Source organism: Hippocampus zosterae, chromosome 10 (genome assembly GCF_025434085.1).
Source record: "Hippocampus zosterae strain Florida chromosome 10, ASM2543408v3, whole genome shotgun sequence".
Lineage (NCBI taxonomy): Eukaryota > Metazoa > Chordata > Actinopteri > Syngnathiformes > Syngnathidae > Hippocampus > Hippocampus zosterae.
Genome location: NC_067460.1, coordinates 24,766,433 through 24,791,443, shown reverse-complemented (window position 1 = coordinate 24,791,443; position 25,011 = coordinate 24,766,433). Strand labels below are relative to the sequence as shown.

The window sequence follows — 25,011 nt, the reverse complement described above, 5'->3', positions numbered from 1 at the left end:
ATTGCCACTATCACAGTTGCTCATGCGGTTCATGTGTATGAATACAAAATAAAAAGACACTTTGCCCCCCAAAAAGTCTGCAATTATTCCAGCTTCTTACATACTCCTTCATGATGCCATTTGGGGGTACAGTACTTTGTTTTTGAACAACGTTTGCTCTTGTTTTGAAGGGTTTTGAAAAAAATACAGGAGAGCCGCTGAGCGTGTGTGCGCCCTACCAAAATATAAAAATAACCCCCCGCCCCAAAAAAAAAACGAGGAGTTTCACGAGCGCGGACTAGCGCCGAGGTATTTTTTTGTGCTGTTGCATGGCAACCGTTTCCACAGAAATGTTCCCTCTCCGTGCAATAACAGAGACTCCGGAGCATCGCGGACGGTTTCAAATCAGTGGAGCGCGTGCAGTACAGACAAGACGATGAGCCACTCCGTCAACGTTAACGGCCGATACAACGTAAATCGAAAAAATATTTTCAAAATTCTCTCTCGGAGTCGAGGCCCGTTTGATTTTTCCACGGTAATTGCATCCACTCCCGCTTGCTCTGTGGAGAAAAACGATTTGCAGCGGAGAGTCCGACACCGCCATCCAGTGGTCAAGACGAGAAAACACACGAACGCCATTGGCTGGGCGGACGTCTTTTTATTCTCGGAGGCAAATCGGGAAGCGGTATTCTTTGACAACAATGCCGTCGATTGGAACGTTAGCGTGTGGCCTACGCCGCTCGTTTCCCGATCTATGCGCGTTAAAAGCGGAAAGAAGAAACTAAAAAGAAAACGAGGGCGACCTCAGGTCTGGGCGGCGTCGGCGCACTCGGCGAACGCCTCGTCTTCGTACAAGTCTTCCAGTTCGCCGTCGCGGCTGCCATCGCGGCTGCTCTTCCTGACGGGATTTCGGATTTTGACACAAAAGGTGAGAAGAGGTTGAGCGGCGAGGGCGAAAGGCCCGGCAGGGGGAATTTGGGGAGGACAATGAGGACAAAGTTTGGGGTGCAAAAATCTAGTTGGGAATGAGGATCGGTGGCGCCCTCCTCTTCCTTGCGGCGGTTGTTGTTAAGGATGACCGGAGGAACGGCAACGACCCAAACCCGGTTGGCCGTGAGCTAAAGTTAAGCAGGAGCGGGACAAGTTGCGGACGGGCAGGAAATGCACATTTGGGGACGAGGTCGAAAAGGTCGAAACGGCTCCACACCAAAGAAGAAGAGGAAGAGAGGAACGATTACCTCAGAGACGGATGGAGCGGAGCCGACGAACCCAACAGACCCCAGCAACCGCTGCAAGAGACACATACGCCGTTCATGGGCTTTGTTGGCGCCGACGACAACCTCCCCCCCCGACCCCCCCAACCAACCGCCAAATCTCATCAAGCATTGTTGTTTGGGATATGACACAAAGTTGACCTTTCTCCAAAGTTGTCCGGCCGCACTTACGTGAGAAGCCCACCGGGGGCAGACATGGACCTGTGGGCCCGTCGGGCCGGACACTCGAAGGGGTTGCTGAAGGAGCGCTTGCGAAGCATGGACTTTACCAGGATCTGGGGAGCAGACAAGTGAAGTGAACACAAAGACGGCGAACCCCACACATGAACAAGGACCCATTTGAGACCCATTGTTCAGTCACGGATGTCCATTTTGCTCACTTTTTACAATTCAAAAGGAATCCCCCCCCCCCCCCCCGTGGGAACGGCCGAGCGACGAGGACGGGAGATGCGAGAGTGACTCACCACCGTCGAGAGGCTGGAGATCAGCGTCACGCTGTTCTCAACCTCCTCGGCGCTCACCTCCAGCGCCGTGCAGTGATCCTCCTCCAGGGGGAGCGGGCACGCGCCGTACTCCGTCACCCACGGGTGGAGCTGGCGACGCACAAATGCGCACGCGGATGAGCGCGCGCCCCCCCCTCCTCCTCCGTGAGTAGCGTGGAGCGCGCGCGCGACTCACTTTGATGTTTGGGAGCGTGATTCTGCTCTGCGGGTTTTTGTCCAGCATGTTGCCGACGAGATCCCGGAGCGCGTCGCTTGTCTCGGGCCTGCGCAAAGCACAAAGGGCAAAGGTCAGCACGGCGAGAACTCCCCGACCGCGACGGAGCATCGAAAGGCACGAGTGGCGTACTCACGTTTGTGGAAATTCCACAGCTTTGTTCTTGATCTTGTTGTACAGGGAGACCACGTACTCGTCATAAAAGGGACACTGCCGGACGACGACACGTCACACGCTCACGCCGATGCCGCGCGCCGGCGTGCGGCAAAGCCAAATGGATGCAATGAAGGCGCTTGTGCGCAACCGCACACCCGCGACCGCTTGGAAAACTCCATTCATCCATTATCCAAATGGCTTCTATTCCAACATGCGCCCCCCCACCCTCTTCAATATTCACGCAACAAACACACACACACAGACACACACAGTCCTCCAAAGGTGCACGCAGCACGCGTTACCTTCCCGTAGACAAAGCAGAAGAGTGTCACCCCCATGGCCCACACATCCAGCGCCTGCAAGCAAGAGACGGCGACGTTTTGGGCGAGCGTTTGGGCGAGCGTTTGGTTTCGGCGGCGGCGGCGAAACCTTTCCGCTGAATTCGGGGCGGTGTTCCTCCATGGTCTCGGGCGCCATGAAGGCCGGCGTGCCGGCCGTGCCGGACAGCAGCGCGTCGGCCCCCTCGAACTCGTTGCTGACGCCGAAGTCGGCGATCTTGACGTGGCCGTCGTCGCCCAGCAGCAGGTTGGACGGTTTGATGTCCCGGTGGATGATTTTGTGGTAGTGCACTGGCAAACGCGGCGCGGGGAAGCTGGGTTAGCGTTCAACTTGAACCGACATTTGGGAGGGGGTGAGCGAACGTACGATACTCCATGCCCAGCACGAGGTCTCGGAAGTAAAAGCGAGCTCGCTCTTCTGTCAGGGGCTCGTCCGTGGGCACTTCCATCACCGGGCTGACCCGCCCCCCCCCCCAAAAAAAACAACAACAAAAAAGTCAGGCATCTCACAATCGCATCCCGCACCACAAGTGGCTGTCAAAAAGTAAGCCGACGTACCCTTGGGTCATCAGCTCGAACGCTAGAGTGAGAGGAGGAAAAAGAGTTGACTCTTGGAAGCCTGGCGAAAACAACATCCAAATGGAAAAGAAGTTGGTACCCATGTGAAGGCCGTCTTCATCAGGATCGTCCAGCACCTGCAAGTAGACCGGCGGTCATTGTGCAAGAAATTGGACAACGCAAGGCATGCGGCGTCCCACGACACCACGGGCCGCGTCGCAAAACGAAAGGGCTTTGGATTCAGTTTGCACTGCGGCTACTCGTAAGAAGGACAAAGACGCGTTCGCAAGATCAACAATTGTCTGCGTGCAGTCACACGATCATTTCTCCTCGTTTCATATAAATACATTTTTTTAACACTGCGGCGCTGTTTTTCTTTGTGACAATTTGATTTTGGGGCGTGAGGCAGTGAGACGGACCTCCACCAGCTTGACCACGTTGTGGTGGTCCAGCTTCTTGAGGATGGCGATCTCCCGGTAGATCTTCTCCAGCGGCATGGAGGCTTTGGGGAAGGCCTCCTGCTGGCCCGGCGCAGCGCGACCTTAAGTCACCCCGGCAAAGGTCAAGCGAGTCAAGATTGCAAAAATAAAAAAAACATCCTTCGACACGAAAGACTCACGCAGAAAACCAAACTGCTTCATGAGCCTCTTCTTGGAAACAACCTTCATGGCCTGAATGGAACGCAGTCAAGCAAAAACAAAGCATCAATAAAGCCATCAAGTGGAAATACACCTTTGGCGACCTAATTTATCGACCTAGCTAGAGAGAGAGAGAGACTTAAAAAAATTGTGCAATGATGAAAAGAGGGGGAGGGGGGGGGGTTAAGAGAAGCATGCAGCCACTTACATAATACTGTTCAGAGTCTTGATCGTAAGCCAGCTTGACCACACCGTAAGAGCCCTACAGTGCGGAAAACACACATCATGGCCATTCTTCACCCACTGATGGCCGGCGTGCGTCAAGTGCTACCTTTCCGATCTCCTTCTTCAGCTTGTACTGGTTGAGCTGCACAAAGTCCTGGAAAGGCAAAAAAAAAAAAAAATTCAGAAATGAAGCGACCAACAACGTCAAATCATCCCACATTCCCTACCTGCTCGTCAGTGATGGACACCCTCTTGGTCTCCACGGTGGGCTGCCTGACCACGCGGCCGCCGCGCTCCTGCAGCGACAGCTTCCGGTCGGAGAGGCGGGCCCGGCGGGAGGCGGCGTCGGGCGCCGCCTTGACGCTCATGGCCGCCAGCACGTCGGCCAGCTCGCCGTCGTGGTCCTCGCTCGCCGCGCTCATGACGGCCTCGGGGCGGCGCGCATGGCCGCTCGGCCCGATGGGAACGAGACGTCTCGTTGGCGAGCCTTGAAAATCGGGCTGGAAACAGAAGACCGAAAGCACTCCGCGCGAGTCTACTCGTGCGCCGGGGTTCGGTGGAGGCGAAGGCACCGGAAGCCCGTCTCGGCTTCGTTCCCTCCTCGCGCCCTTTTTAAATTGGGCTAAAAAGGGAACCGCAAATCCATCCGCCGCCAACGTGACGTTGAACTAGTTTCGGTCCGCTCTGCTTGCAATTGTCCGCTGCAGGAGAAAGACAAGCGCCGACCTCCGCAAAGCCTCTTAACGCAGCGGCGACAACAACAACAACAACGACGGGAAGAAGCGACGAGGGCTCAAAACGGTAAAGCCAACGCCTTGGCCTCCAGGCGCGGCTGACGATCGACACCGAGAAATCAAGGCCGTCGAAAAGGGCAGGCGCAGCTCTTCGACTAAGTGGCAGCTTTGTTTAAAGGCTGCTCGGCGAAGCCCGACTCGATCGTAGCGTCCGTCCGCGAGCCGCTCACCGAAGAGGGCGACGGTCGGTCCGGGCGGGCCCCCCGCGCGGCGTCCTTGAGCGAGCCGACGAGGTCTCGGTGCGCCTTTGGTGTCCGCGCGCGCGCGCGTGCGCGACGCTAATCGCGAAGAAGCGGCGATCGACGGTCGTTTAACGGGATTAGCCCGCGCCGCATTTAGCGCGCGGCTGAGTGCTTCCAAAGGCCGCGACGTGAGCAAGCGCAGCCACCAAGGCTCCCACCTTGATTTGTTATATGCCAAAACCAAATGGGATGTATTGCCATATTCAAAATGTGTCAAAATGCTTTTGCATGAAGTAAATGAAAGTCACGGAAGGAAAAGAAAAAGCCATTGTGCTCAAAGACCAAAGTCTAAAAACCATCAAAATGAACAGACGGGCAGTCATGGGGTGCTGAGGTCACAATCAAGTTCAAATGTGTCAAATTTCGAGCATCCATTTTAATGAAGCTATTTATAAGGACATCAGTACAATCAAATACTGCATTTTTTCTCTCTCTGTATTTCTACTCTGCCCTTGCATAACATTAGTGAATACAAACTTGAAGAAATCCATTTTCAACTAAGAAGTTTGAGCAGAAAAACGAGCGTACTTCTCATTTGGTCAGCGCTCAAGGGGCCGAATGAAAGAACGCAAAGCCAGTCGCATGAAAAGCCTCCAGCGGAGGCGAGAGCCAAAGGCCTTTTCCCGTGGCCTGCACTTGGACTGGAGTGGAGCCGCGCTCTCCGGAAAGGGGGGAGTCCAGCCCCAAATTTTCTTTGCGGTCATGTCATACCTGTCGGCTCATACGGATTTGGTGGTCAATCTTACATACGTGGCCGTATTGCACAAATCATACGGATTCAGAAAATTTCAGCCCCCCCCAGTACCAACCAAGTCTGAACCGAGTCGCTCCCAAAGACGCTTTTAAACGTCTTTGGGAGCCAATGAGTTAAGAAGGATACAAAGGCGCAACCTGCCAGACGGCTTAGGACAAAGACTGCGCCGACTTGCGCAATCTTGCCGCACCTCTTTTAATTTGCTCGTAGCTCATAAACATAACGATGCTCCACGAGCCCAGGCGTAGGAACGACGCCATAAATCTAGAAGAAGAAAAAAACACATTTCTCGGTCTTCTGATGCCACATTTGTCCTCTTTCGCCGCCAGCAAACCAATGAGCCGAGGATTGATTGGGCACGTACCCCTTATAGAAGGCGGCGGGCCCCTCCTTGAGCAGCATGGTGAAGGCACAGTGGATGGCGCCGCCGTACCGGCCCGGGGCGGAGTTCATGTAGCGCGTTTTGATCACGTCCACCGGAGACGCCGCCACGGCGGCGCAGAAGCCGGCGCCGAAGGCGGCCGTGAAGTGGCACGGCATGTTGTCTGCGACGGAGGGGGGTGCAGAGAAATGCCATGGGGGCAGAGTGCGCAACACAAGGGCGCTTCCGACCAACACGGAGGCTGCCGCACTGGCGCCCAAATTCCGACCACCTCGTGATCGCACACACACGCTTGTCAAGACTCGTCTTCTGGTGACAAATAAGCTTGTACTTGCCCGCCATCAGCTGGTGCTGCAGGATGCGCTCCTTGATGACATCATAGGTGACCGTCTCGCAGCAATTCACGATGGCGTTGCGAGCGATGTTTGGCAGACAACCTGCACACGACGCCGCCGTCAACTCCAAAGCGTGGAAACACTGAGTTGAGACCCCCCCCCTCCCCCAACACGTCCCATTTCAGGAAAATGCATCCGGGGGCCACCATTACCTTTCCACAGGCCTCGGAAGCCCTCTTCCCTGGCGATGGTCCTGTAGGCGTCCAAGGTGCCGCCGTACCTGGTCGCCGCGCCGCCCTCCCGGAGCAGGCGCGCCTGCGCCTGGAAGCGGACTTTCACCACGTCGGTGGGCTGGGCCACCGCCACCGCCAAGGCTCCCGTGGTGCAGCCCGCCGCCAACCGCGTGGCAATGCCGGGGCCTGTGAAAGCGGCAGAAAGCGGTGAGAGCCATTCAAAGTCAACATTGGGCTCGGATTGGCAGCGGGGCGGGGGTGGGGGGGGGGGCATGATGTGGGTGCACCCGCAGAACATGCTTTGGCAGGGGAGTGCATGACAAAGACATTGGCTGGATGGCAGCACGTTCCCAGTGGCACAAGCCTTCTTTGCCATGATTTATGAAATATGAAGATGACCCAGGCAATAAAACGAGGAGTGGCCGAAAGAGCCGCTTTCTATAGCGAGAGCCGTCGAGCTGGTCCGACTGGCAACACATTTTCTTTAAAGGTTGACACACAGTAACTCGTCGAGGAGGGCCTGCGGCAGGAAAGCACGGCGGACTGCGCCGTTGTGAGTCGACGCGAGCCACAATGTGGCCCCCGCCGCGGGCCGAGCGCCTTCCGCTTACTCTGCGAGCCCCCGCCGTAGAACTGCTTGGCGGCGTCGTACAGGCCCACTCGCACCGAGGCGAAGCTCATCTGTCTGTGCAGGCCGGCCAGCAGTCCGTTGTAGAGGCCCCTGGCGCCCTCCGTCCTCACGATGGTGAACATGGTGCCAAAGGCGCCCCTGTACGTGGCTCTCTGGCCTCTCGCCGAGGGCTCCGATTCGCCCTGAATCTAACAAGAGGTTGAAAACAGCACAGAAATAAAAGGGCCTACCATACACATGCCGCTAAGTGGGAGCGTAGACAAGGACCTTGGAGCATCAGCAGCGCGGTTGCTGCATCCACATTTATCAAATTTCAACACCGGCCGGGCTGCGCCCGCACGCAACCACGTACACGCAGAACCCTCGCAAGGGGAACGGCGACTCGATACCCAAGATCAAATGTGGCCCCCCCCCTTTATACCTGGCTATTTTGGCAGACAAACTCCAAACACAACTCCTTTTTTTTTGTGATGATCATTCAAGTAAATCTACAAATGTAAAGCAAAGCAAAGCCAAAAAGCGCTTCAGGCCCGCCGCTCACCTGCAGTCGGACTTTGGCCGTGTCCAGCGGGAAGGTGACCAGGTCGGCCACGCAGCCGGCCGCCCCGGCCGAAAAGAGTTTGACGGCCACCGACGGGTTCAAGTCGGCAGAAGCTCCTCCGCCGACCATGGTGGAAAAAACTAAACAAAAAACCAAAACAGAAAACGCCTGGCCGAGAAGCAACCTGCGCTTAAGTACAAAAATAACCCGGCACCAGCTGGCGCCACATCCAGACTACTTCCTCGCCACTGTCTGTGGTGAGGAAAAGGGAGTCTCAAGAAAGATGCGTGCAAGTTTCTCACCTTGGGCCATACAGGAGGGGGGGGGGGGGTGCGTGAAGCGTCGCGCCGTTGCAGAAAGACCAGACCGGCGGAGGCTTGTGCAGTGGTGCGGGTGCGCGCGCGCAGGCATGCAAACACCCCCCGTGCAAATGAGTCACGTCACCTGTGCAACTATTTGATTTCTAAACCGTGTGCAATGTCGGAAGTCTCTTCTTGTGACAACACTGAATGGATGGAAAATATTTATTTAGAAAAATACAAACTATGACACTTACTTTATCGCGCCCCCCCCCCTCCTATCTTGCCGCCATTTCTATACATCAAAACACACGCTGCTCTGTACCGCGCGCTAATCGTCATCGTCGTCCAAGCGAGTGGCGCATATTCTGGCAAATCTTTCCGTCTGTCTCTTCCTGGAAGCGGGCGACATGTCGGGACAGCGTCGAGGACCTCTGCGAGGAATCTGAGGCGGAGTCAGGCCACGCTCCTGTCAACAAAGCAAAAGTCACGAACCAAAACAATTTCAACAAAATTCAATTGTAAGAAACCGTTGTTGGCGCGCAGGTTTGTTTGTTCTGCCACGACAGTTTGCGCCGGCGTGTTATTCAGGCCAGCTCACACTACTAAAGAGCTTCATAGCGAAGGCGGCCGCAATTACGAGCCTCTCGTTGTCGCGGATTTTGACGAGGAGGGGCTGCGGTCGGTCCTATTGCCCCTCATAAATGGGTGGCTTGACTTGACCGAGTTACAGACAAGAAATCTAGCGCTCTGATCATCACGTGCCAACAATTGACCATCAGTACTCACCGTGTCGCTGCATGAATTGTTGAAAGAGGGCGCCAAGCTGACCACTCTGAGAGAGGCCTCCAGCTGGTCGGAGGGCAGGAAAAAGTTGGGAAGGGAACTTTTGGTGGCAAGAGTTAAACAAAACAACCGCACCCCCAAAAAAAATCGCCTGATGGCGTTTGACTTGTGGATGAAAAAGGCCCTTGAGGACCCACAAGGCCATTGGATCCATGCTTCAGCCCACTTGACACCAAGACTGGCACGCATGACGATAGGCCGACACAGCAAACCAGGGGTGTGCAGACTTTTGGCCCGAGGGCCGCCTTCTCCAATGTGCGCAGGTCAGCGGTCGGTCGCTCCAGAAGCTTGACAAATCGTGTTTTTTTTTTTTTTTAAATCTGCACCCACCTGACACCTGACTTAACTAATGTGCTCATCTCGACCTTATCGGATGGATTTTGATGGCACCCACTTTGGAACAGTCATTCGTGCCCTGGTCACATCCCGGCCGGATGACTGTAACGCACTTTAGTTTGAAGCCAGCCAATCCCGCCGTGCTTCTTGAAAACCGGCCTTAAAACTCATTTTTATTTGTGGCCTTTTGCGCATGAGACTTGATTTTGAGTTGGAAAAGTCTAGACACCCCTGCGGTAAAGCGAACTACAATGAATCCAGAGCGAGGTCATTGGTTCAACGAGCAGCGAAGGATACACTTGGTTCTCGGGCGCGGAGCCCGCCGCCGGCGTGTCGTCATCGCTTTGAGAGATTGAAGCTTCTTCTGATGATTTATCAAAGCCGTCAGCCGGGCAGCCCCAGGCGATGACTTCCCCTTTCCTGCTGGATTTCGCCCGACGCTCGCCCCGGGCCTCCGGGCGTTCGGAAGAGATGCTATTCCACAGACTGGTCTTCCCGGTGGAAATGGTCACATCGTTCAAATTCCTGGGCTCCACCACCACTTCCTCGTAATCGTCCTCACTGCTGCAGGTCGATTGACATTCTTCATCTTCATCGGTGGCTTCTGTTCCCTCGTCGTGCCCGCCGGCCTCTTCTTCCTCTGGCTGAGAGCTAGGAAATGGCGGTGGCCGGTGACGGGAAGCGGCGTGTGGGCCGGCGATCACGTCGGTCCGGTTCTCTTTGGCCGATCCGCCGTGGAGGACGGAGGAAACGGCTTCTCGCTGTTGACCTTCAATTTTAAACGAGAAAAAGAAAAGGTGACTATTTGTCCTCATGACTACACTTGCCGCCGGCGACGGCTACGATGGCAGCGGGAGTAAACAAACCCTTCGGTTATTTGAGCGACGCAAAGCCTTTTGGAAAACAGGAGAAATTGATTCGGGACGCCGAGCGGTTTGTTCATAGGGTGGGGGGAGCTCAAGGCTCACCATTGTGGACATGACCAGCTAACTGTTGGGACGCGGCAAGAAGCTGCGGCGTGTCGCCGTCGTGCCACTTCTGCTCATCTCGGTCGGTGGCGGGCAGGAAGGAAGGCGACGCCATCTTGCTGCTGAAGTATCTCTGGATGTTGTCCTGCTCGCTCATAATCTTCCTGCGTGTTGAAATGCTCGGTTTAACGTCACCACTTTAGAAACAAAAACAAACAAACAAACAAAAAGGGAAGGGAGGGGCTACACGATATTTCCTTTGTGGATTGTCATCAAAATGCACGTGCGCAACATTACGGAGTGACCAGTAGTGGTCCTACATTAAGGAAGCAGGTTAACAGGGTTAATTAAGAGCAAAGCCCCCCCCCCCAAAAAAAAGCACATGCCGAGTGAGAAGTAAAGGCTGCCGGGCTAACCTGATTGCGGAGAAGATTAGAGAGCCAGAGGGGTTGATGTCGCCGCCATCGCAGGCCGAGTGAAGGCCAGCTTGCTCCTGAAGGCTGCGATGATGAAGGCGCACCTTTTGCATGTGCTCGTGGTGGCGCTCGCTCTCGCTGGGCACAGAGCTGAAAAAAAAAAAGTGGCTCATATCACGTTGAAAAGAAATGGGATGATTTCACAGGGATGGCGTTTCTATCCGGGCGGTACAAACCTTTTGGGGAAGATGGCCTCGGCACGGTCGGGCGAAGAGATGTGCTGCTCGGGGTATCGGCTGATGTGTGACGGGAAACTGCTGTACGTGGCGGTGGTGTGGTAGCTGCGAGGTGCAACTTGCCACGAAGGCTGGGAAGGAAACACAAAAGCATTCAAAGCCGATTTGCGGCCAGATGACGAAAGCGGGCGGCGTTTCAAATGGCGCCTTCTTTTGCCGCCTACTTGGGTGAAAACCGTACTCGACAGTAGACGGGTGGATTCCAGTTGACAAAAACAGACAATGAGTTGTTACTTCCAAAGAGCGGACGGACATTTTTGCCTTGCGTACCTCCACGTCGGCAGCGGCTTTCCTTTGCCCGCGGAGGTCTCGCACCCACTTGAGCGGCTTGACGCTCACTTTGAGCTGGCCGCGGCAATGGCCGCCGAAGTCGGTGACGTTGTACCAGCCGCAGAGCGACTGCAGGCCGCACAGCAGCGGGGTCAGATCGACCGAAGCGAAGCCGATCACCCGCTCGGCGTCGGCGGCGCCGCCTTGGTGCCAGACTTTGAACACCAAGCTCTGTTGAGGGTCAAGAAGGAGCCGCTTGGCCAGCCTGATCAATTCAATACCAAAGCGTCATTAAAGCGGCGCAGCGCGGAGATTCGCCACACGGTTTCCGGGGGAACGGCACCCGCCTGCAGTCGCGCCAGTGGTCCCACACGGGGGAGTCGGCGTCGGCCACCACGGCTGTGGACACGGGTTCGGCCGAGTCGGCGGCGGCGTACGAGACGTAGCAGCGCAGCGTCCCTTCGCCGCTCTCAGACGGCGGGCCACCTACCCGAGCGGGGAGGGGCATGTTGTCATTGCCTGAAAATATGCCGTTGAATCGTCGAGCAGCCTGACAAAATGCTGCCCGCTCAAGTCGCTGCCCAGACTATTTTTTTGGGAAACAACTCGCTGTGAGTGGTGTCATATACCAACAAAGAGCAAAAACAGAGAACCTGATGACAACAATCATGAAAAGATGTCTTAAAAAGAATCAAATCTGGTATCATTCAACTGTTTTTGGGGGGGGGGGTCAGTTTGAAAGCTCAATCCTCAACACAAAAGCCTCATGAGGGTTTCACACGCTCACCTTTCAGAGTGAGGTTCTTGGCCCTGTGCACGGCAAGCGTGACCGGGAAGGATTGGTCGTCGCTCAATATTTCACTCGGCTGCGACAAGCTGACGTCTCGGGCGGTTCCACTTTGCGTCGTTTGAGGCGGCGTTTGAGGCGGTGTCGTAGGCGGCGTCATAGGCGGCGTCATAGGCGGCTCCATAGGCGCCGCCGGCTCCTCGACTAAGGTCTCCTCCTGGCTGTCGGACTCCGCCGGGTGGTCTTGAGGTGGCGGAAGGCCGCCGGGGGTGAGGCTGATGTGCACCCGCAGAGCGGCGCCGCGCAGGTCGGCTGCCGAGCGCCTGAAGAGCGGATACACTCCTATCAAGCACGACCGCAGAAAGGGAAATGAATGTCAACGCAGCTGTGCAAAAAAAAAAGAACAATTGTGAGAATTCGCATTGGAGGCTGAGAACGTGCGACGCCATTTTCAATGTCAAGCTATTGATTGATTTCATTTGCTCCTCTCCCGTGTCAGCCCTCCCGATTTGTTCCCCAGTCAAGGCAGGACAGACGATGTGACATCGAGCCTTAGTTTGCTTCTTAATACTCGTGATACAAAATGGTGGAAAGTGAAAAGCACCCTTGCGAGATTTCAAAGCCTTCGCTCGCCGACGCTTTCATACCACTGAGAGTCGACTTCTGGTCGCAAGCCTTCGCAAGCGAGGACAGATCAATGAAAGCGGACCCCAGCAGGCGGTCCGTGTCCCGGGGCCTCTGGCTTTTGTCTTTGTGGAAGGCCACCCACACCTGCACCTCCAGCCTCTCCTCTCGAAGGTACCACATGAGCGGCTGAGAGCTCATCAGCTCCACCGTGCGACTCCCCTGGAAGGTCACGGTGGCCCGGTCGCCCTCGCCCTCGGCCGCGCACGGGTGCTTCATGTGCGAGCAGAAGGCCTCGTGCTCGTAGAACTTGTAGCGCAGGTAACAGTAGGTGGAGCGCTGCAGGGTGTCGTGGCCCGGCAGGAGCAGGCAAGGCAGGGGCAACCAGGCCCTGGGTATGGCGAAGCTCAGGGAGAACTTCTCGGCGCCCTGCTCCCAGGCGCCCCAGTCGTCGGGGTCCACCCGAGCCCGGGTCGGATCCCAGCCCAAATCCCGAGCCGCCTGAATGATCCGCTCCCGCTCCGAGTGGTGGGCGAAGCCGATTGAGACTTCCAGGCCTCCGACTAACGTCTGCTGACTTTCGGGAGATTGCCGGGCGGCGTAGATGGCGAACCAGCCGGAAATACCTCGACAGACGGAAAGGAAGGCGCCGTGATAGATGAAGAAACTGCCGATAAAGCCTCAGATTTAGTCAGCGCTAGCTATACCCAATGCGTGCGTTTGTAGAATTCTACATTGAAGCCATTCTCGACTCTGAATTGGCACTTTAGCAAGGCCTTCACCCGTCACGGAGAGCGCCGTGAATCGCGGTCACAAATAGAGAAGCGCACCTGTTGTTTTCCGCAGGAGGTCGGCCAGCGGGATTTTCACAGTGCCCAACACCACAGCCGCAGGCCCGGAGGTAAGACCTGCGCAGAAAAAGACACCAGGTCAGTCCATACGTGACGGAGCAGGACGGCAAACGGCGCTCGACCTTTGCGGTTGTCTTGATTCCAGACGGTGAAGACGGCCCAGGCTTCGGCCAGCTGCTCGGCCAGACTGCAGATTTCACCGCCGCTCTGGCGGACCAGCGCGTGGCAGCGCACCTCGGCGCGGTGCTCAAACTCGGGGCAGAAGGTCCTGGCGGCCACGCGGGTGCGCGTCGCCTCGTCGTCGGGCAAGAAGGACAAGCGGACGCTCACGTAGGAATTGACGCCCACGCCGGCAAAGTAGTCGTAGCTTTCGTCTCGCCGGGCGACGGCTCTGCGACGACCGAGAACGAGATTGGGGTCGCGTTAGCCGGCGGCGAATGGAGCTAACGGGGGCGGCGCGGGCCTCATACCTGGCCGCTGCCTGCAAACCACACCCTCTGTGCACTTGAACCACGAGGGTCACGAGACGAGAGGCCGGCCCCTCGCCCGCGGGCGCGTCCGCTCGGACCGGGCGGCGCTTGTAGCGGACGCGCACGTCCAGGAGGCCTGACAAAACACACGAGTAACATTTCAATCGCCAAGATAAACGATAAGAAAAGAGAACGCTGTCTGCTTTCTGATGATGCGTCGAGCATTGCGCTACTTACTCCTCATGACATCGTTTTATTACTAGTTGCATTTTTTCGACCAATCAGAGGCCAGTATTGTGCGTTTATGAAGTGTAGCAAAAGCAGCGGTTGCGCCTATGCTCCATTATTGACGGAAAAACTCACTTTTTGCCGTTTGTGCTCAAAATGAGACTTTGGAGCAATTCTGCGGCATCTAGACAGGCCATTACAGCCCAGTACTTGCATTACGGGGGGGGGGGACGTCCATGACGCGACTCCAACTGGGCTCACTACTCACTGATTTTAGCGTTTTGTGGCTTCTTCGTTGAACACAAGGACACGCTGTACATTTGTGAAGGGCGAAGTGCAAATACGTGGACCGTACGGACAAATACTTTATATGGGGTCAAAAGCGCAGACCAGACCAGAGGGCAGAGGCCGATGTGCCGCCAGGCCGTCCAGTCTGGGGAGCAGCGGTAGCGAGAACGAGCGTGCCTCGTCGGGATGGCGCCCCTGCATGGTGACCATGGCGCACAGCTTGGACAAGGGCAGGATTCCTTTGGCCACCAGCTGGTCTCGCACATTGGGATAGTAATATCTGCGGGAAGGCCGGCACATCCGCGGGTGTCACGGCGTCCTCCGGTCAAGTTTGCGGACCCACGGCTACCGACCTGCACCGCACTTCAAAATGGACACCCCCTCCGCCGCTTAGACCTTGGCTGGAAAGAGAGCCGAGCAGAAGCTTCTGAACGGGAACGCCTTGGGGAGTCAAGAGGGCGTGCGTCTCCGTGTGGCCAAATATCGGGTCGGGCACACACAGTGTGGCGGTGGTACGAAAAGGCTTCAAGTTGGCGTCTGTTCAGGGAGGAGACGCCGCGTTGAGATTGAAACCGAGAAGCGGCGGTCGTAGAAAGGAGGGGGCAACACTCAAGTTGGATGCCGCTTACTATATTCGTCGAGGGTGGCGTCCGCATCGCCGCCTTCCTGGCAGGGGAAGGCGTACTGGACGTAACAGTCGGCCTCCCCCCACACCGTCGACTGCAGAGGAGTCAGGCCCGTCACCTTTTCCACCCTGATCACAAACACGTGCTCGATCGTCGCCTGTGCCGGTGACGCGATGACCTGAAAGGGAGGGAGCGGACACTTGAGACAGACACGGACGGTGAAATTGAATCGGGTCGCAAACATTGTGACATTTTCGATGACCACTTGACCCTTCTCCTCTACCGCTGTAGTTTAAACGGGTGACGTGTTAAGTCGTAACGATGTTAAACGTCTGCACACGGAGACGGAACGTTGGCCACAATGTCCATTTCAAAAGGTAAGTGGAGGGAAAAAGTAGACATGGTTGACATTCAGACATACGTCCATAACGGTCATTTCCTCCCTAAGGTTCCGCTGCATTAAGATTGAGAATAAAAGCATTGCTTTGGCGCCATCTTGCTGTGAAAGACGTGTGTGACGCTTCAAATGAAGCCAGTTCAGGTCAGCAGCGGTCACTCGCAGAGTTCTGTCACCCGGATATACGTCACCCGCCCGCCCTTTGCAAACATTATGCGACGACTCTCGGCCGACTCTGAACATCCGGTGACGGAATGCACGGAAGCGGTCGAAACCTTGGCGGGCCCGCCGGGCTGGTGGTCGAGCAGGTGAAGCGGTCTGAGGGGCGGGCGGCCCGGCGCCTCGCCATCCTCGTCTCTGGCGCGCTGCAGGGCGAGCACCTGCTCGCAGAGGCCCATGGCCAGCGTCACCCTGAGGCTTCCTCGGCAGCCGCCCGAGAACACGTCCACCACTGGCATGTAGCAGTCCGCCCCTAAAACGGGATACTGCGCCCGCAGGAGGAGGTGGGCGATCTTTGGATCCCTGTGAGGAAAAAGGGGGGAGACTGCTACCCCTTTTTATTTTGGTATTAGCGACGTCATTGTATAGCATCCAAACGTCGCTGCTAACGTCGACGTTTAGTCAAGAGTGCCTGTGCTATTCATAAAAATAATGCACCGTTAGCATCTGCGAGGCAACTTAGCATAGCGTCGATTATACTTGGACGCAACAGTCAGGGTCATGCGGTCGGCAATCTTTCATAAATCAATGAAAAGATGAGGAGACCGGCCGCCAGTCATCCGCCGTCGTTCTCGGGGTGGGACAACAATTGTGCAGTCATTCACAACAACTGCTGCTCAGCTGGGCACCAGGCCGGAACGAACGCTAGCGCAGTTGGAAGAGGGCCGTGAATAACGCTTCAATAAAGGCATCTCACCCATATAAATGTCTCTTTCGTGATTGCAACTATCTCAGTTAGCGTTGACTGGTGGACATCCGTTTTGAAGAGTTAGCTTGAGCGCTTTCATCGCCGCTGAGCAAAGCAATGCAAAAGATGTAGGAGGTATCGTTCGGGCGGCGCCGCCCGAGAGCGGTCGCAGCAGAAAGACTGCAGCGATGCTCATATGGAAAAGACGTCAACTTGCCTGAAAGACATGTAGAACTGGTGGAGAGGCAGCTTGACGAGACCGAGCAGCGTCTCGTGGCCGCAGCTGTCCGTCTTCTGCCAAACTTCAATGACCATCACATTGTTCCTCATGCGCTCCAGTAAGCGTGCGGTCAAAGCCACGGGAGTTACCTGCAGGCAGCGGAGGCAAACAAATGTCTGCAAATACTCTATGGAGTTACCCGACTCGAGTTTCCTTTTTCTGACTTTTTTTCAAGTTTGTGGAATAAATGGCAATGGTCAACGGTGGTGGTTGATCGTAAATAGACAGCAATTCGCTAAAAGCTGGTTTTCCTCGGCAGTCCCTGTGCCAGATGTTAGGAGACACCTGGGTACGCAGACCGAAGAGACGGAGCGTGAGGCATCGGACAAGACCGGCACCTCGGGGTCTTCAAATAAAGTCACATCCTACCTGGACAAAATGAAAGGAAGGATTGGCGCGTCCCCAGCTGACCGCAGACCTCGCCACCTCGTCGCACCAGAAGAGCTTGCAGTTCAAGTACACGTTGATGGCCCGCGCCGGCCCACCGGTGAAGTTCTTGCCGTCCGGCACCATCAGCAACGTGTGCAGCAGGACCTCGGGCTCTTCCTCCGTGGCGCGTCGAGATGCGGGCGCGGCGTGGCGCGGGGACGCAGGCGCTCCTACGGCAACGTCTTCTGACGAGCGAGCGGCGAGATCCTCCGAACAAAAGTTGACGCGTTGCGACGCGGCGCGCGAGTCCCTCCGAGGACTACGCGTAGGCCCCGATGGCGAGGCCTCTCTCTTTTCACACACGTCAATGCCTCCGGTGTCGGTGGAAAGTTCTAGCAGCACCTAAGAAAAAGGGAGGTGACCGCCATGGTGGCGAGAACATGGATCAAGTTCAACATTGGTGAAAAGTTCATGCATCGGGGTATTGTTTTTCTTGCAATCAACGTGCCCTTTTTTTGTGTTGTTATTCGTTTTGGATATCGGAGTTATCATCAAAATCGCATCAAAGTGATCGTTCCGCCTGAAATGCATCGGTTCACAAAAAGCTTCTTTTCGCCGAATTTTTCGTGAAAACGAGTATTTTCCAGGAACTCGCCAATGTTCAACTGATGTTTACTAAAGAATGCTACAAGGTGGAAACGTACTTTTTTTTCCTGATGAAAGAAAAAGGTGAAAGCTTGCTTCCGTGCTTAAAAAAGCTTCAGAACTCAATTTTCTTCAAAAAGGAGTCAAAAGCGGCGCTCTCAATTTGATAAAAACGGCGAGCCTCCTCAATGAATTGAAGCGTCAATTTTCAACTCATTTACATCTCGTATCTTACCCTGAGAAGACAGAGTTCCCGCGTTGCGCCCTCCACGCTGCGCACCGGCAACGTGAGCGACTGGCTGAGCTGCCGGCTCTGCAGCAGACTTCGCAGCGGATGAGCGGCCTCTCCGATCAAAACGGCCTGCGCGACAACAACGGCCGAGGTCAACATTGTTCTTTTCGTTCTCTGCGGCGCGTCTGTCAAAGGCCAAATTCAAAGTTTCTCCTACTTTGCCATTTTCTGTGTTTGTGCAGCACGTTGAAGGGAAATAAACACTTGCTTTCTTCTATAAGGAGTCGACAACGTAACCAACAAACTGCAAATCCGATTGCTGCCATTTTGGGCATTTTATTTCCATGAAGAAAATTGTTCAAAAATGTTTTTTTTCTCCAGATCTCATGATTGCTTCCAGAGCTGTAGATTTTATACAATACAGATAGTATTGCTTATTATTTACAAAGTATGTTAGTCATTTGTTCTCGAGCCCGTGGAAAGGCATCTCGGTCATGATTATTGGTTCTAGTAGCGGTATGAAAAACACGCTCATCATTGTGTTGTCAGAAACTCACTTTCTTTTGGTCACTTTTTCTGGCGTAAATTCGAAAAAGGAGATCCGTTTCCCACCAGACTTCCACCGATGTTCTGCTGAAGTGGACGGGAAACACCGAGAGCCGACGGAAGCTCACCGCTTCAAAATAGACAAGCAGAAGCATGTCAGGAAAGAAAATAGACTAAGAAGCACCGGCCGGCATGCCGTACCTCCTCCTGCGACGTTACTGGAAGCGGCTCTGGTCACTTCCGCGCTTCGGCCGTGTCGACTGGAAGAGGAAGTCTTGGGGAACGTATACTCGACAAAATACGTGCTGCCAAAAGAAGGGGGGGGGGGGGCGGGGAGGGAACCCTCATCATTCTTAACTGATATGTTTGTGTTGTTTTTGTAACCGATTCATGATAGCGTATTTTCACGACCGACCATAAGGCGCACTAAATGGCGCCGTGTGGTGGTGAAAATAGGGTATTTCATTTCATTCCAACAGCAAATTTAGATTTGATATTCAAGAATAGCGAGTGTGGAACGTGGTCACGGAGCAAATTCAGCTGCGTTTTTGCCAACTTTGATCTGAAAGCCTTGGCCTACCGCTTCTTTCGGCGTAACGGTGAAGGAGATTTGTTTGGGGTGTTCTCGGGCGGGGGGCTGTCGCAACATGCGGGCACGCTCATGGAGTCGACCGTCACTTTGGCCCATCGCATGAAACTCAGAAAGGTCCGCTGCTCCTGACTCAGGGGGATGGCGGGATCCGGCAGGGCACCTCCAAGCTCTGAAACGACACTAGACAAAAGTTGCAACAATGTTAAAAGACACTTTTGTGGGGTTTTTGTTGCAGCATCCGACCTCCGGAGGCATCGCGGGAGCCTTACTTGTCGCTCGTCCCGGTCGCGGGCTGCCGCGAGTGTTTTTCGGCCCCGGATGAAGTCTCGCCGCCGCCCGCCGTCTCATCCGCTCTCAGATCTGTCGCCTGAATCGCAATCACGTCTTACAACCACAGACTGAAAACGGCAACTCTGGCGTCGGTCTTTACACGTCTGAACTACTGACGGGGCTTTTGTAGAAGAGATTTTCCAGCAAGCTGTGATCATATTGCGGGTCGCCAAGCTCGCTGTCGCCGCTCACGCTGCTGTGACTCGACAGAGACTCGGGGAAGGCGCCGCCGCCCCGCCACAAAGGCGGCGGGGATGTCTTGAGCCTGAAGAGAAGCAAAAGCGTTTCGCGACGGGGCCACAACTATGTTTGTAAATAGCGATGTGACCAGCGGACGCCACCTTTGCGGAACTTTTGTGTGTGTGTGTGTGTGAGAAATAGTTTTACTCTGATTGGGGGCATTTTTTTAAACCCTACAGGGGTTACCAAACTACGGCCCGGGGGCCACTTGTGGCGTCCATTTTTCGGCGGACCGCGCCATGACCAAAAAATAGAATGCTAAAAATGCCATTCGGCATGAGGTCAGTTAACAAAGGTGGGCCAAGTGAGAAGGGAAGGTGGAGAGTCCAGCTTTTCGGCGTTCAAAAATAGAAAGGGCTGTTGCCCCCCCCCCCAAAGAAAACGGAAAATTTGGACAAATCCTCAACTAACACCTTTAACGGAAAGCCAATGAAATGAACTGGACAATACAAACAACATAGAACTGCTTTGTTGACTGACTTTAGCGCGTAACAGAAAGTGGACGAATCCCGTTTTGGAACCCGTGAGGCCTTCAAAGAAAGCACTCAACCAGCAAGTGCATGCACCTGCCCAGGAGGAGGTCCACAGCTCTGTGGTCCATGTCAGGGGAACAACCCAGGCCGCAGTCGCCCACCCGGTCATCGTCCGCGTGCCTGACATCTGAATCGAGGCGCAGGACATTTTCGAGGACCATTTCGGGGACCCTGCTGACATGAGAAGAACAAGAAGAGCCATTAAGGGAGCTACAGCGCTAATGCTTACGCTATTCGTTGTTTTTGAGGGGAGGCTACCAGTTGTTTGCTATATAAGATAAGATAAGATAAGATAAGATATCCTTTATTTGTCCCACAATGGGGAAATTTACAGCCTCCAGCAGCAAGAATGTATGTAGAAAGAAGAAGAGAAAAAAAAACAACAACAACAAACATCTTTCAATTAAATAAATAAATAAATTCAATTAAATATGAACACAAATATGAGGGCTGGCCTGGTCCAGCGTCATTTTCTTATTTATTCATTTACTCGCTCAAGCTTTATTGCAGATTGGAAACCAACGTTGACCCGCTGTGTCGTAATTATAAGACAGCAACAACACCCGTCAACTCATTTTCTGCCAAATCATAAAAAGAGGTTTTGGGTGAAGTTCCCTCGAAGCACTTGTCGGGTCACTCACATGGGAAGTGGTCTGACGTTGTCCCTCTGGAGTGGGAGTTGGAGGTCTTTGAGAACCGGGGCGGCGCCCACGTCGCTTTTCAACGCCGACACCAACATAGCGTCCCGAAGTTTGTTGCCACGCTCCAAAATGACTGAGGCCAGGAGAACGGGTTCAAAAGATGAGTAGCAATACAACTTTTTTGTTCGCATCAAACTTGGCGTCATCTCATGCGCTTCGTTGTGCGGCCCCAATCTTCCCGGCATAACTTCTTGGATATCTCACGGATGCTCGCCGCCTGGCCTTTTGTGACGCACCTGACAGGATGTCATTTCCAGGCTGATCCGCATCGATGTGGCCGTTTGCTCGCAATTTCAATTTCTCCGCTGACTCGTCTTGCTCCGTCTGCGTGGTTTGGAAATCGGAGCGATCTTTCCCTCTGAAATCAGAAATAGCGTTAGCGTCTTTTCTTTCTTTCCCCCGGGAGCGGATGTGAAAACGCGTTTCCTCCGCCGCTCACGTACGATTTGTCGGCATCGGGAGGTGGGGGGGGCTGCTCAAGCGTAGCCGGCGAGGCCACCTGAGGCACGTTGCCGTTCGAGTGGGCGGCGGGGGCCAGAGGCTCCAAATGGAGCGAAACCTGCAAGCGGAGGGAGGCGCCACTGAGCTTTAAACCCCAAACGGAGAACGCAAGCCACATGACCTGTGCCGAGGCCTTGCAACACATTGCAAAGGGTTTTATTCACCACAGTCAACAGGACAATGACTTACGACCGATGAACCCGTCAGGTTGTTTTTTTGCGGGAAATTTAACAATCAAGGCGCACAGAATTGAGTTGGAATCACCCCCCTGTGGATATGAACTCCTGACCGTATTGCCGAATGATTTTTTTTTCTTGTTTTCAAGAAAGAAACACAACCCTTTTCTTCATAAAAAAAAGAAATTAGAACTTGAGAAAATTGTACATTATTTCCCCTGGTACAACTTTTTACCAGAAATAGAACTTTTTCCTTCTTGAAAAGGCAACCAGCTCAAAAACGTACAATTTTTCTTGAGCAAAATGTGACTTTCCCTGGGGCGCTTTCTCCCATGGGAAACTTGCTTACAAGATTGCCTGCACGGTTTGTGCAAGTTTCAGTTTGACACCAACTTCTGCTATTTCTATTATTTCCTAAGGTGGGGGAAATAGTGGAGGTGTCCGAAAGCGTAGGAGAGCACGTCCCACCTCAGAGGTTACGCTGCAGCCTTCCATTCATTTGGCCTGCAGACCGGCGTTTAAGTATTGGCAGAGGCGCGCGGCTCCCCCCCCCCCCCCCCCCCCCCGTGACATCACAAAGTCTTTGTTGGTTTGTTACACGCCAAACGATCCGTCATCGTCTCACCTCCAGCTGGCCGAGCTTCTTGGATGTGGGTGACACCAGGGTGTGAAATCCGGTGATTGGGTGCGACCGGGAGAGGCGGGAGATCTCTTGCACTTGAGCGCGCGCCACAGGAAGGTGATCTTGCTCGCTCAAAACCTCCAGCACCAAGTTGCCCATATCTGGTGAAAAGACGAGATTGCGCGGCTTTAACGTCGATGTTCCGGGGTTATCCACGAACAACCTCCTACGATGGCCGGTTCTGAGGCAAATGAAGGTTCATGATGGCGTAAGATTGATTTTAGGAAATGATTGGCAATACCAAATCATTTCGTAGCCGCGGTTTACCTGCCAAGTAGGAGGTAAGCTGCTTGGGACCGCAGCGCACGGGGAAGCGGGCTGTGGTTTTGACGCTCCTGTGCGACGACGCCGTGTCATCCGGGGGGCTGAAGTGAGTGCCGTCCGACGACTCCCCCCACCAGCGAAGACGCACCCGCGTCGCCGGCGGAGGCCTGGGCACGCTCCAGAGCAGGCGGCTCACCGTCACGCGCAGGAAGCCGCGCAGCTCACCTTCCACCAGGGGGGGCAGGCTGGTGGAGGCCGGCACGTCGCAAAGGGCTGCAAAAGAGTCAGCGTGGGAAATCTCAGCACACACCCGTGTATCTAGTTGGATACAACTGGATCGGGCATGGCCAAACTTTTTTCCTCATGAGAATGCCGTGTCGGAAAAACGACTAATTGACAATGCAATTACAGTAACTGTATGAAACAATTCAATGTACCATGCATGACCAAGTGTGCACCGCACTTTGGACTGGATGATGGATTATTTCAATTTCAATATTTATTATTCTTTCATCTTCCAAAATCTGAAAGCCATTGTTGTTGTTGCTGAACACGTTAACCGGTGAAGACGTCATTAATCATTCGATAAAGCCTACCGTCAGGTCAAAGGTGTCATGGCGTCATACAAACGATAATTAGACGATAGTAAACGCACTACTGGATAAATACGTGACCAAGGCAGGACATAGATGATTATCGTCCTAAAACGGGAGGCTGAACTGCTGTCATTGCAGCATTGTTATCGTTCTTACAACAAAAACGAAACGCCTGGACGAGACCAAAAAACATATTCTGTACAACAATATTACATATTGACCACCAGCCAGGCTGACAGCTTTTTGCCAATTTAGCAAGCTAGCCGGCTAACAAAAACTACACTTCACCTCTTTGCTTCGCGCCCCCGGCGGAGCCCTGCTTTCGGCTCTTCATGAGGCCATTCTGGGAATACGACGAGCGAAAGTGGCCAACGAGACGACACCGTCGGCCGCAAACATTCTTCAATGTGTCAATGAAGTTTCAAAAAAAAAAACACACACAACCGAGCGTGTACACACACAAACTGTCCCGCGCCGAGCTGTGAACATCAACGCCAGTCCCGCCTCCGCTCCCGCCCTCTGAGGCATGACGGGAAATGTTGTTCACCGCTGGCATTGACACACGAGACATTTTGTTTCGTCACTGTTTGCATCATTTTCATCTTGCGGTTTGCTATTTGACGAGATTCGTTAATTTGATTTAATTTCACACATTACAATTTAAGATAGAGAACTCTTAGAAGCCCCCCACCACTGCTGACACGCACTAAAGCATGACGGGAAATGAAGTTTACAAGTGACGGGGCAGACATTTGTGCCGACACCAGTAGATGGCGGAACTTAATTCAATAGTCGTTTGCTATGATATACAGTACTATACCTTTAATTCAACATAATATACTATAATATAATATAATATAATATAATATAATATAATATAATATAATATAATATAATATAATATAATATAATATAATATAATGATTGCTTCCGGAGCTTTACTGACGCCTTGTGGCCACGTGATGCACCGCAACCAAATGAAAGTGAAGCCCGCATGAAATCCTCACTGACACTTTTGGACAAGTCGACAGGCCAAATACTTTTATGCTTTTTTTGTCAACCGGCAGCAGCTCGCGAACGAGCGAAGAGCCACCCAGCCGCCGCGCAAATGTCCCGCTGTCATTTGCCCCGACCTTCCATCAACCTGCGGCGCGCGCTCGTGTGTGTGCGCGTGCGCCGCAGGTTGATGGTTAACCGAGACGTCCCCATGAGCAGCGCCAGCAAAGCAGTTGGAACCGCTTTGAGCAAGGCAGCGTCAGGCTGCTTCCGGACCTCGGCCGACCTTGGCCCTGCCGCAAATTTGGCTACTCCTCGCCAGGCATCTGCAATATTGCACTTCTAGCACTCATGCTCAATGTGCCCCTATGGCCATTTGGGGGGGGGGCGTGGGGGGGTGAACGTTATTTTGTCACCTTTCAAAGCTAAAGTTGAACAATGGAATTCCAATGAAATGAAACGGGTCAGGATCCGCGGTTATTTGCCATGGAGAAAACACCAGCAATTATCTTTTTGTCTGTTGGTGCATCCCTCTTCTGACACCAGGTCTTGTGGCAGTTTTCTTGATATTGCCGGAGCAATATATCTTGGTGGGAGGGGGGGGGGAAGCTTTTGACCCTTTCTAGTGCGGGTCAATTGGTGACAACAACCCTTCAGTCAATGTGTCGTACATTACTCCCACTTCTGAGTTCGTCCATTTGTGTTTTTGTGACACTAGCAAGAAAAATAAGCATGTATTTATTTTTTTCCCCCTTTGACTCGATGGCGATGATGAGCATCTTGTTCTTGTTATTGTTGTTGTTGATGTCCCCCGAGCCTCCTGACGAAGCTTGGCTTCAGTCACTAATTGTCGGAGGAGCCGATCATTAACGTCACGGCGGGCTTGTCATTGAGTAACCTCGAGTGGGCCCATTGTTTGCCA

General features: G+C 53.9%; 3 protein-coding genes across 6 annotated transcripts; all 3 read right to left on the bottom strand.

Moving 5' to 3' along the window:
* Positions 1–622: 622 nt before the first annotated feature.
* camkk1b (calcium/calmodulin-dependent protein kinase kinase 1, alpha b) lies at positions 623–5,124 on the bottom strand. 2 transcript variants are annotated; one of them, XM_052077704.1, is made up of 17 exons: positions 4,850–5,124; positions 4,113–4,385; positions 3,992–4,039; positions 3,869–3,922; positions 3,642–3,693; positions 3,442–3,563; positions 3,123–3,159; positions 3,023–3,044; positions 2,832–2,920; positions 2,556–2,755; positions 2,429–2,482; positions 2,107–2,180; positions 1,932–2,019; positions 1,718–1,846; positions 1,425–1,528; positions 1,218–1,268; positions 623–877 (listed from the first exon to the last, which is right to left on the bottom strand). In XM_052077704.1, the coding sequence occupies exons 2-17, from the start codon at positions 4,305–4,307 to the stop codon at positions 784–786; spliced, it is 1,413 nt and encodes a 470-aa protein (XP_051933664.1). In that variant the 5' UTR covers positions 4,308–4,385; positions 4,850–5,124; the 3' UTR covers positions 623–783. The 2 variants fall into 2 exon arrangements, with proteins under 2 accessions (XP_051933664.1, XP_051933665.1); XM_052077705.1 differs by lacking the exon at positions 1,218–1,268 and having other exon boundaries at positions 4,113–5,124.
* A 153-nt stretch (positions 5,125–5,277) lies between these two features.
* On the bottom strand, positions 5,278–8,127 carry LOC127608569 (mitochondrial uncoupling protein 2-like). Of its 3 annotated transcripts, XM_052077718.1 has the most exons (6): positions 7,798–8,127; positions 7,237–7,444; positions 6,605–6,811; positions 6,393–6,494; positions 6,040–6,220; positions 5,278–5,939 (listed from the first exon to the last, which is right to left on the bottom strand). In XM_052077718.1, the coding sequence occupies exons 1-6, from the start codon at positions 7,924–7,926 to the stop codon at positions 5,825–5,827; spliced, it is 942 nt and encodes a 313-aa protein (XP_051933678.1). In that variant the 5' UTR covers positions 7,927–8,127; the 3' UTR covers positions 5,278–5,824. The 3 variants fall into 3 exon arrangements, with proteins under 3 accessions (XP_051933678.1, XP_051933676.1, XP_051933677.1); XM_052077716.1 differs by having other exon boundaries at positions 6,040–6,494; positions 7,798–8,114; XM_052077717.1 differs by lacking the exon at positions 7,798–8,127 and adding an exon at positions 7,524–7,699 and having other exon boundaries at positions 6,040–6,494.
* Positions 8,128–8,305: 178 nt separating this feature from the next.
* On the bottom strand, positions 8,306–23,613 carry c2cd3 (C2 domain containing 3 centriole elongation regulator). Its single transcript, XM_052077732.1, has 32 exons — positions 23,382–23,613; positions 22,501–22,770; positions 22,177–22,334; positions 21,318–21,433; positions 21,111–21,232; positions 20,815–20,947; positions 20,207–20,347; positions 19,518–19,665; positions 19,340–19,437; positions 19,059–19,250; positions 18,680–18,783; positions 18,490–18,608; positions 17,936–18,061; positions 17,056–17,457; positions 16,624–16,775; positions 15,775–16,021; positions 15,106–15,280; positions 14,830–15,013; positions 14,584–14,756; positions 13,961–14,096; positions 13,613–13,881; positions 13,470–13,547; positions 12,663–13,265; positions 12,016–12,357; positions 11,576–11,714; positions 11,229–11,493; positions 10,899–11,029; positions 10,663–10,812; positions 10,247–10,410; positions 9,576–10,047; positions 8,886–8,982; positions 8,306–8,565 (listed from the first exon to the last, which is right to left on the bottom strand). Exons 1-32 carry the CDS (start codon positions 23,425–23,427, stop codon positions 8,428–8,430), a joined length of 6,090 nt encoding a protein of 2,029 aa, XP_051933692.1. The 5' UTR covers positions 23,428–23,613; the 3' UTR covers positions 8,306–8,427.
* Positions 23,614–25,011: the final 1,398 nt, after the last annotated feature.

What these genes read in the sequence shown, in the direction of transcription:
- c2cd3 (XM_052077732.1), bottom strand. Translation starts at nt 23,427, where the DNA reads ATGAAGAGCCGAAAGCAGGGCTCCGCCGGGGGCGCGAAGCAAAGAG. An exon ending in AACGTCAGACCACTTCCCAT is followed by an intron (nt 20,348 to 20,814) that starts GTGAGTGACCCG and finishes TTCTCATGTCAG; the next exon opens with CAGGGTCCCCGAAATGGTCC. An exon ending in GGTTTGCAGGCAGCGGCCAG is followed by an intron (nt 13,882 to 13,960) that starts GTATGAGGCCCG and finishes CGGTCGTCGCAG; the next exon opens with AGCCGTCGCCCGGCGAGACG.
- camkk1b (XM_052077704.1), bottom strand. Translation starts at nt 4,307, where the DNA reads ATGAGCGCGGCGAGCGAGGACCACGACGGCGAGCTGGCCGACGTGCTG. An exon ending in TGTCCATCACTGACGAGCAG is followed by an intron (nt 4,040 to 4,112) that starts GTAGGGAATGTG and finishes TTGCCTTTCCAG; the next exon opens with GACTTTGTGCAGCTCAACCA. An exon ending in ACGTGGTCAAGCTGGTGGAG is followed by an intron (nt 3,160 to 3,441) that starts GTCCGTCTCACT and finishes GTCTACTTGCAG; the next exon opens with GTGCTGGACGATCCTGATGA.
- LOC127608569 (XM_052077716.1), bottom strand. Translation starts at nt 7,926, where the DNA reads ATGGTCGGCGGAGGAGCTTCTGCCGACTTGAACCCGTCGGTGGCCGTC. An exon ending in CGGCCAAAGTCCGACTGCAG is followed by an intron (nt 7,445 to 7,797) that starts GTGAGCGGCGGG and finishes ACCTCTTGTTAG; the next exon opens with ATTCAGGGCGAATCGGAGCC. An exon ending in CTACGGCGGGGGCTCGCAGA is followed by an intron (nt 6,812 to 7,236) that starts GTAAGCGGAAGG and finishes CCGCTTTCACAG; the next exon opens with GCCCCGGCATTGCCACGCGG.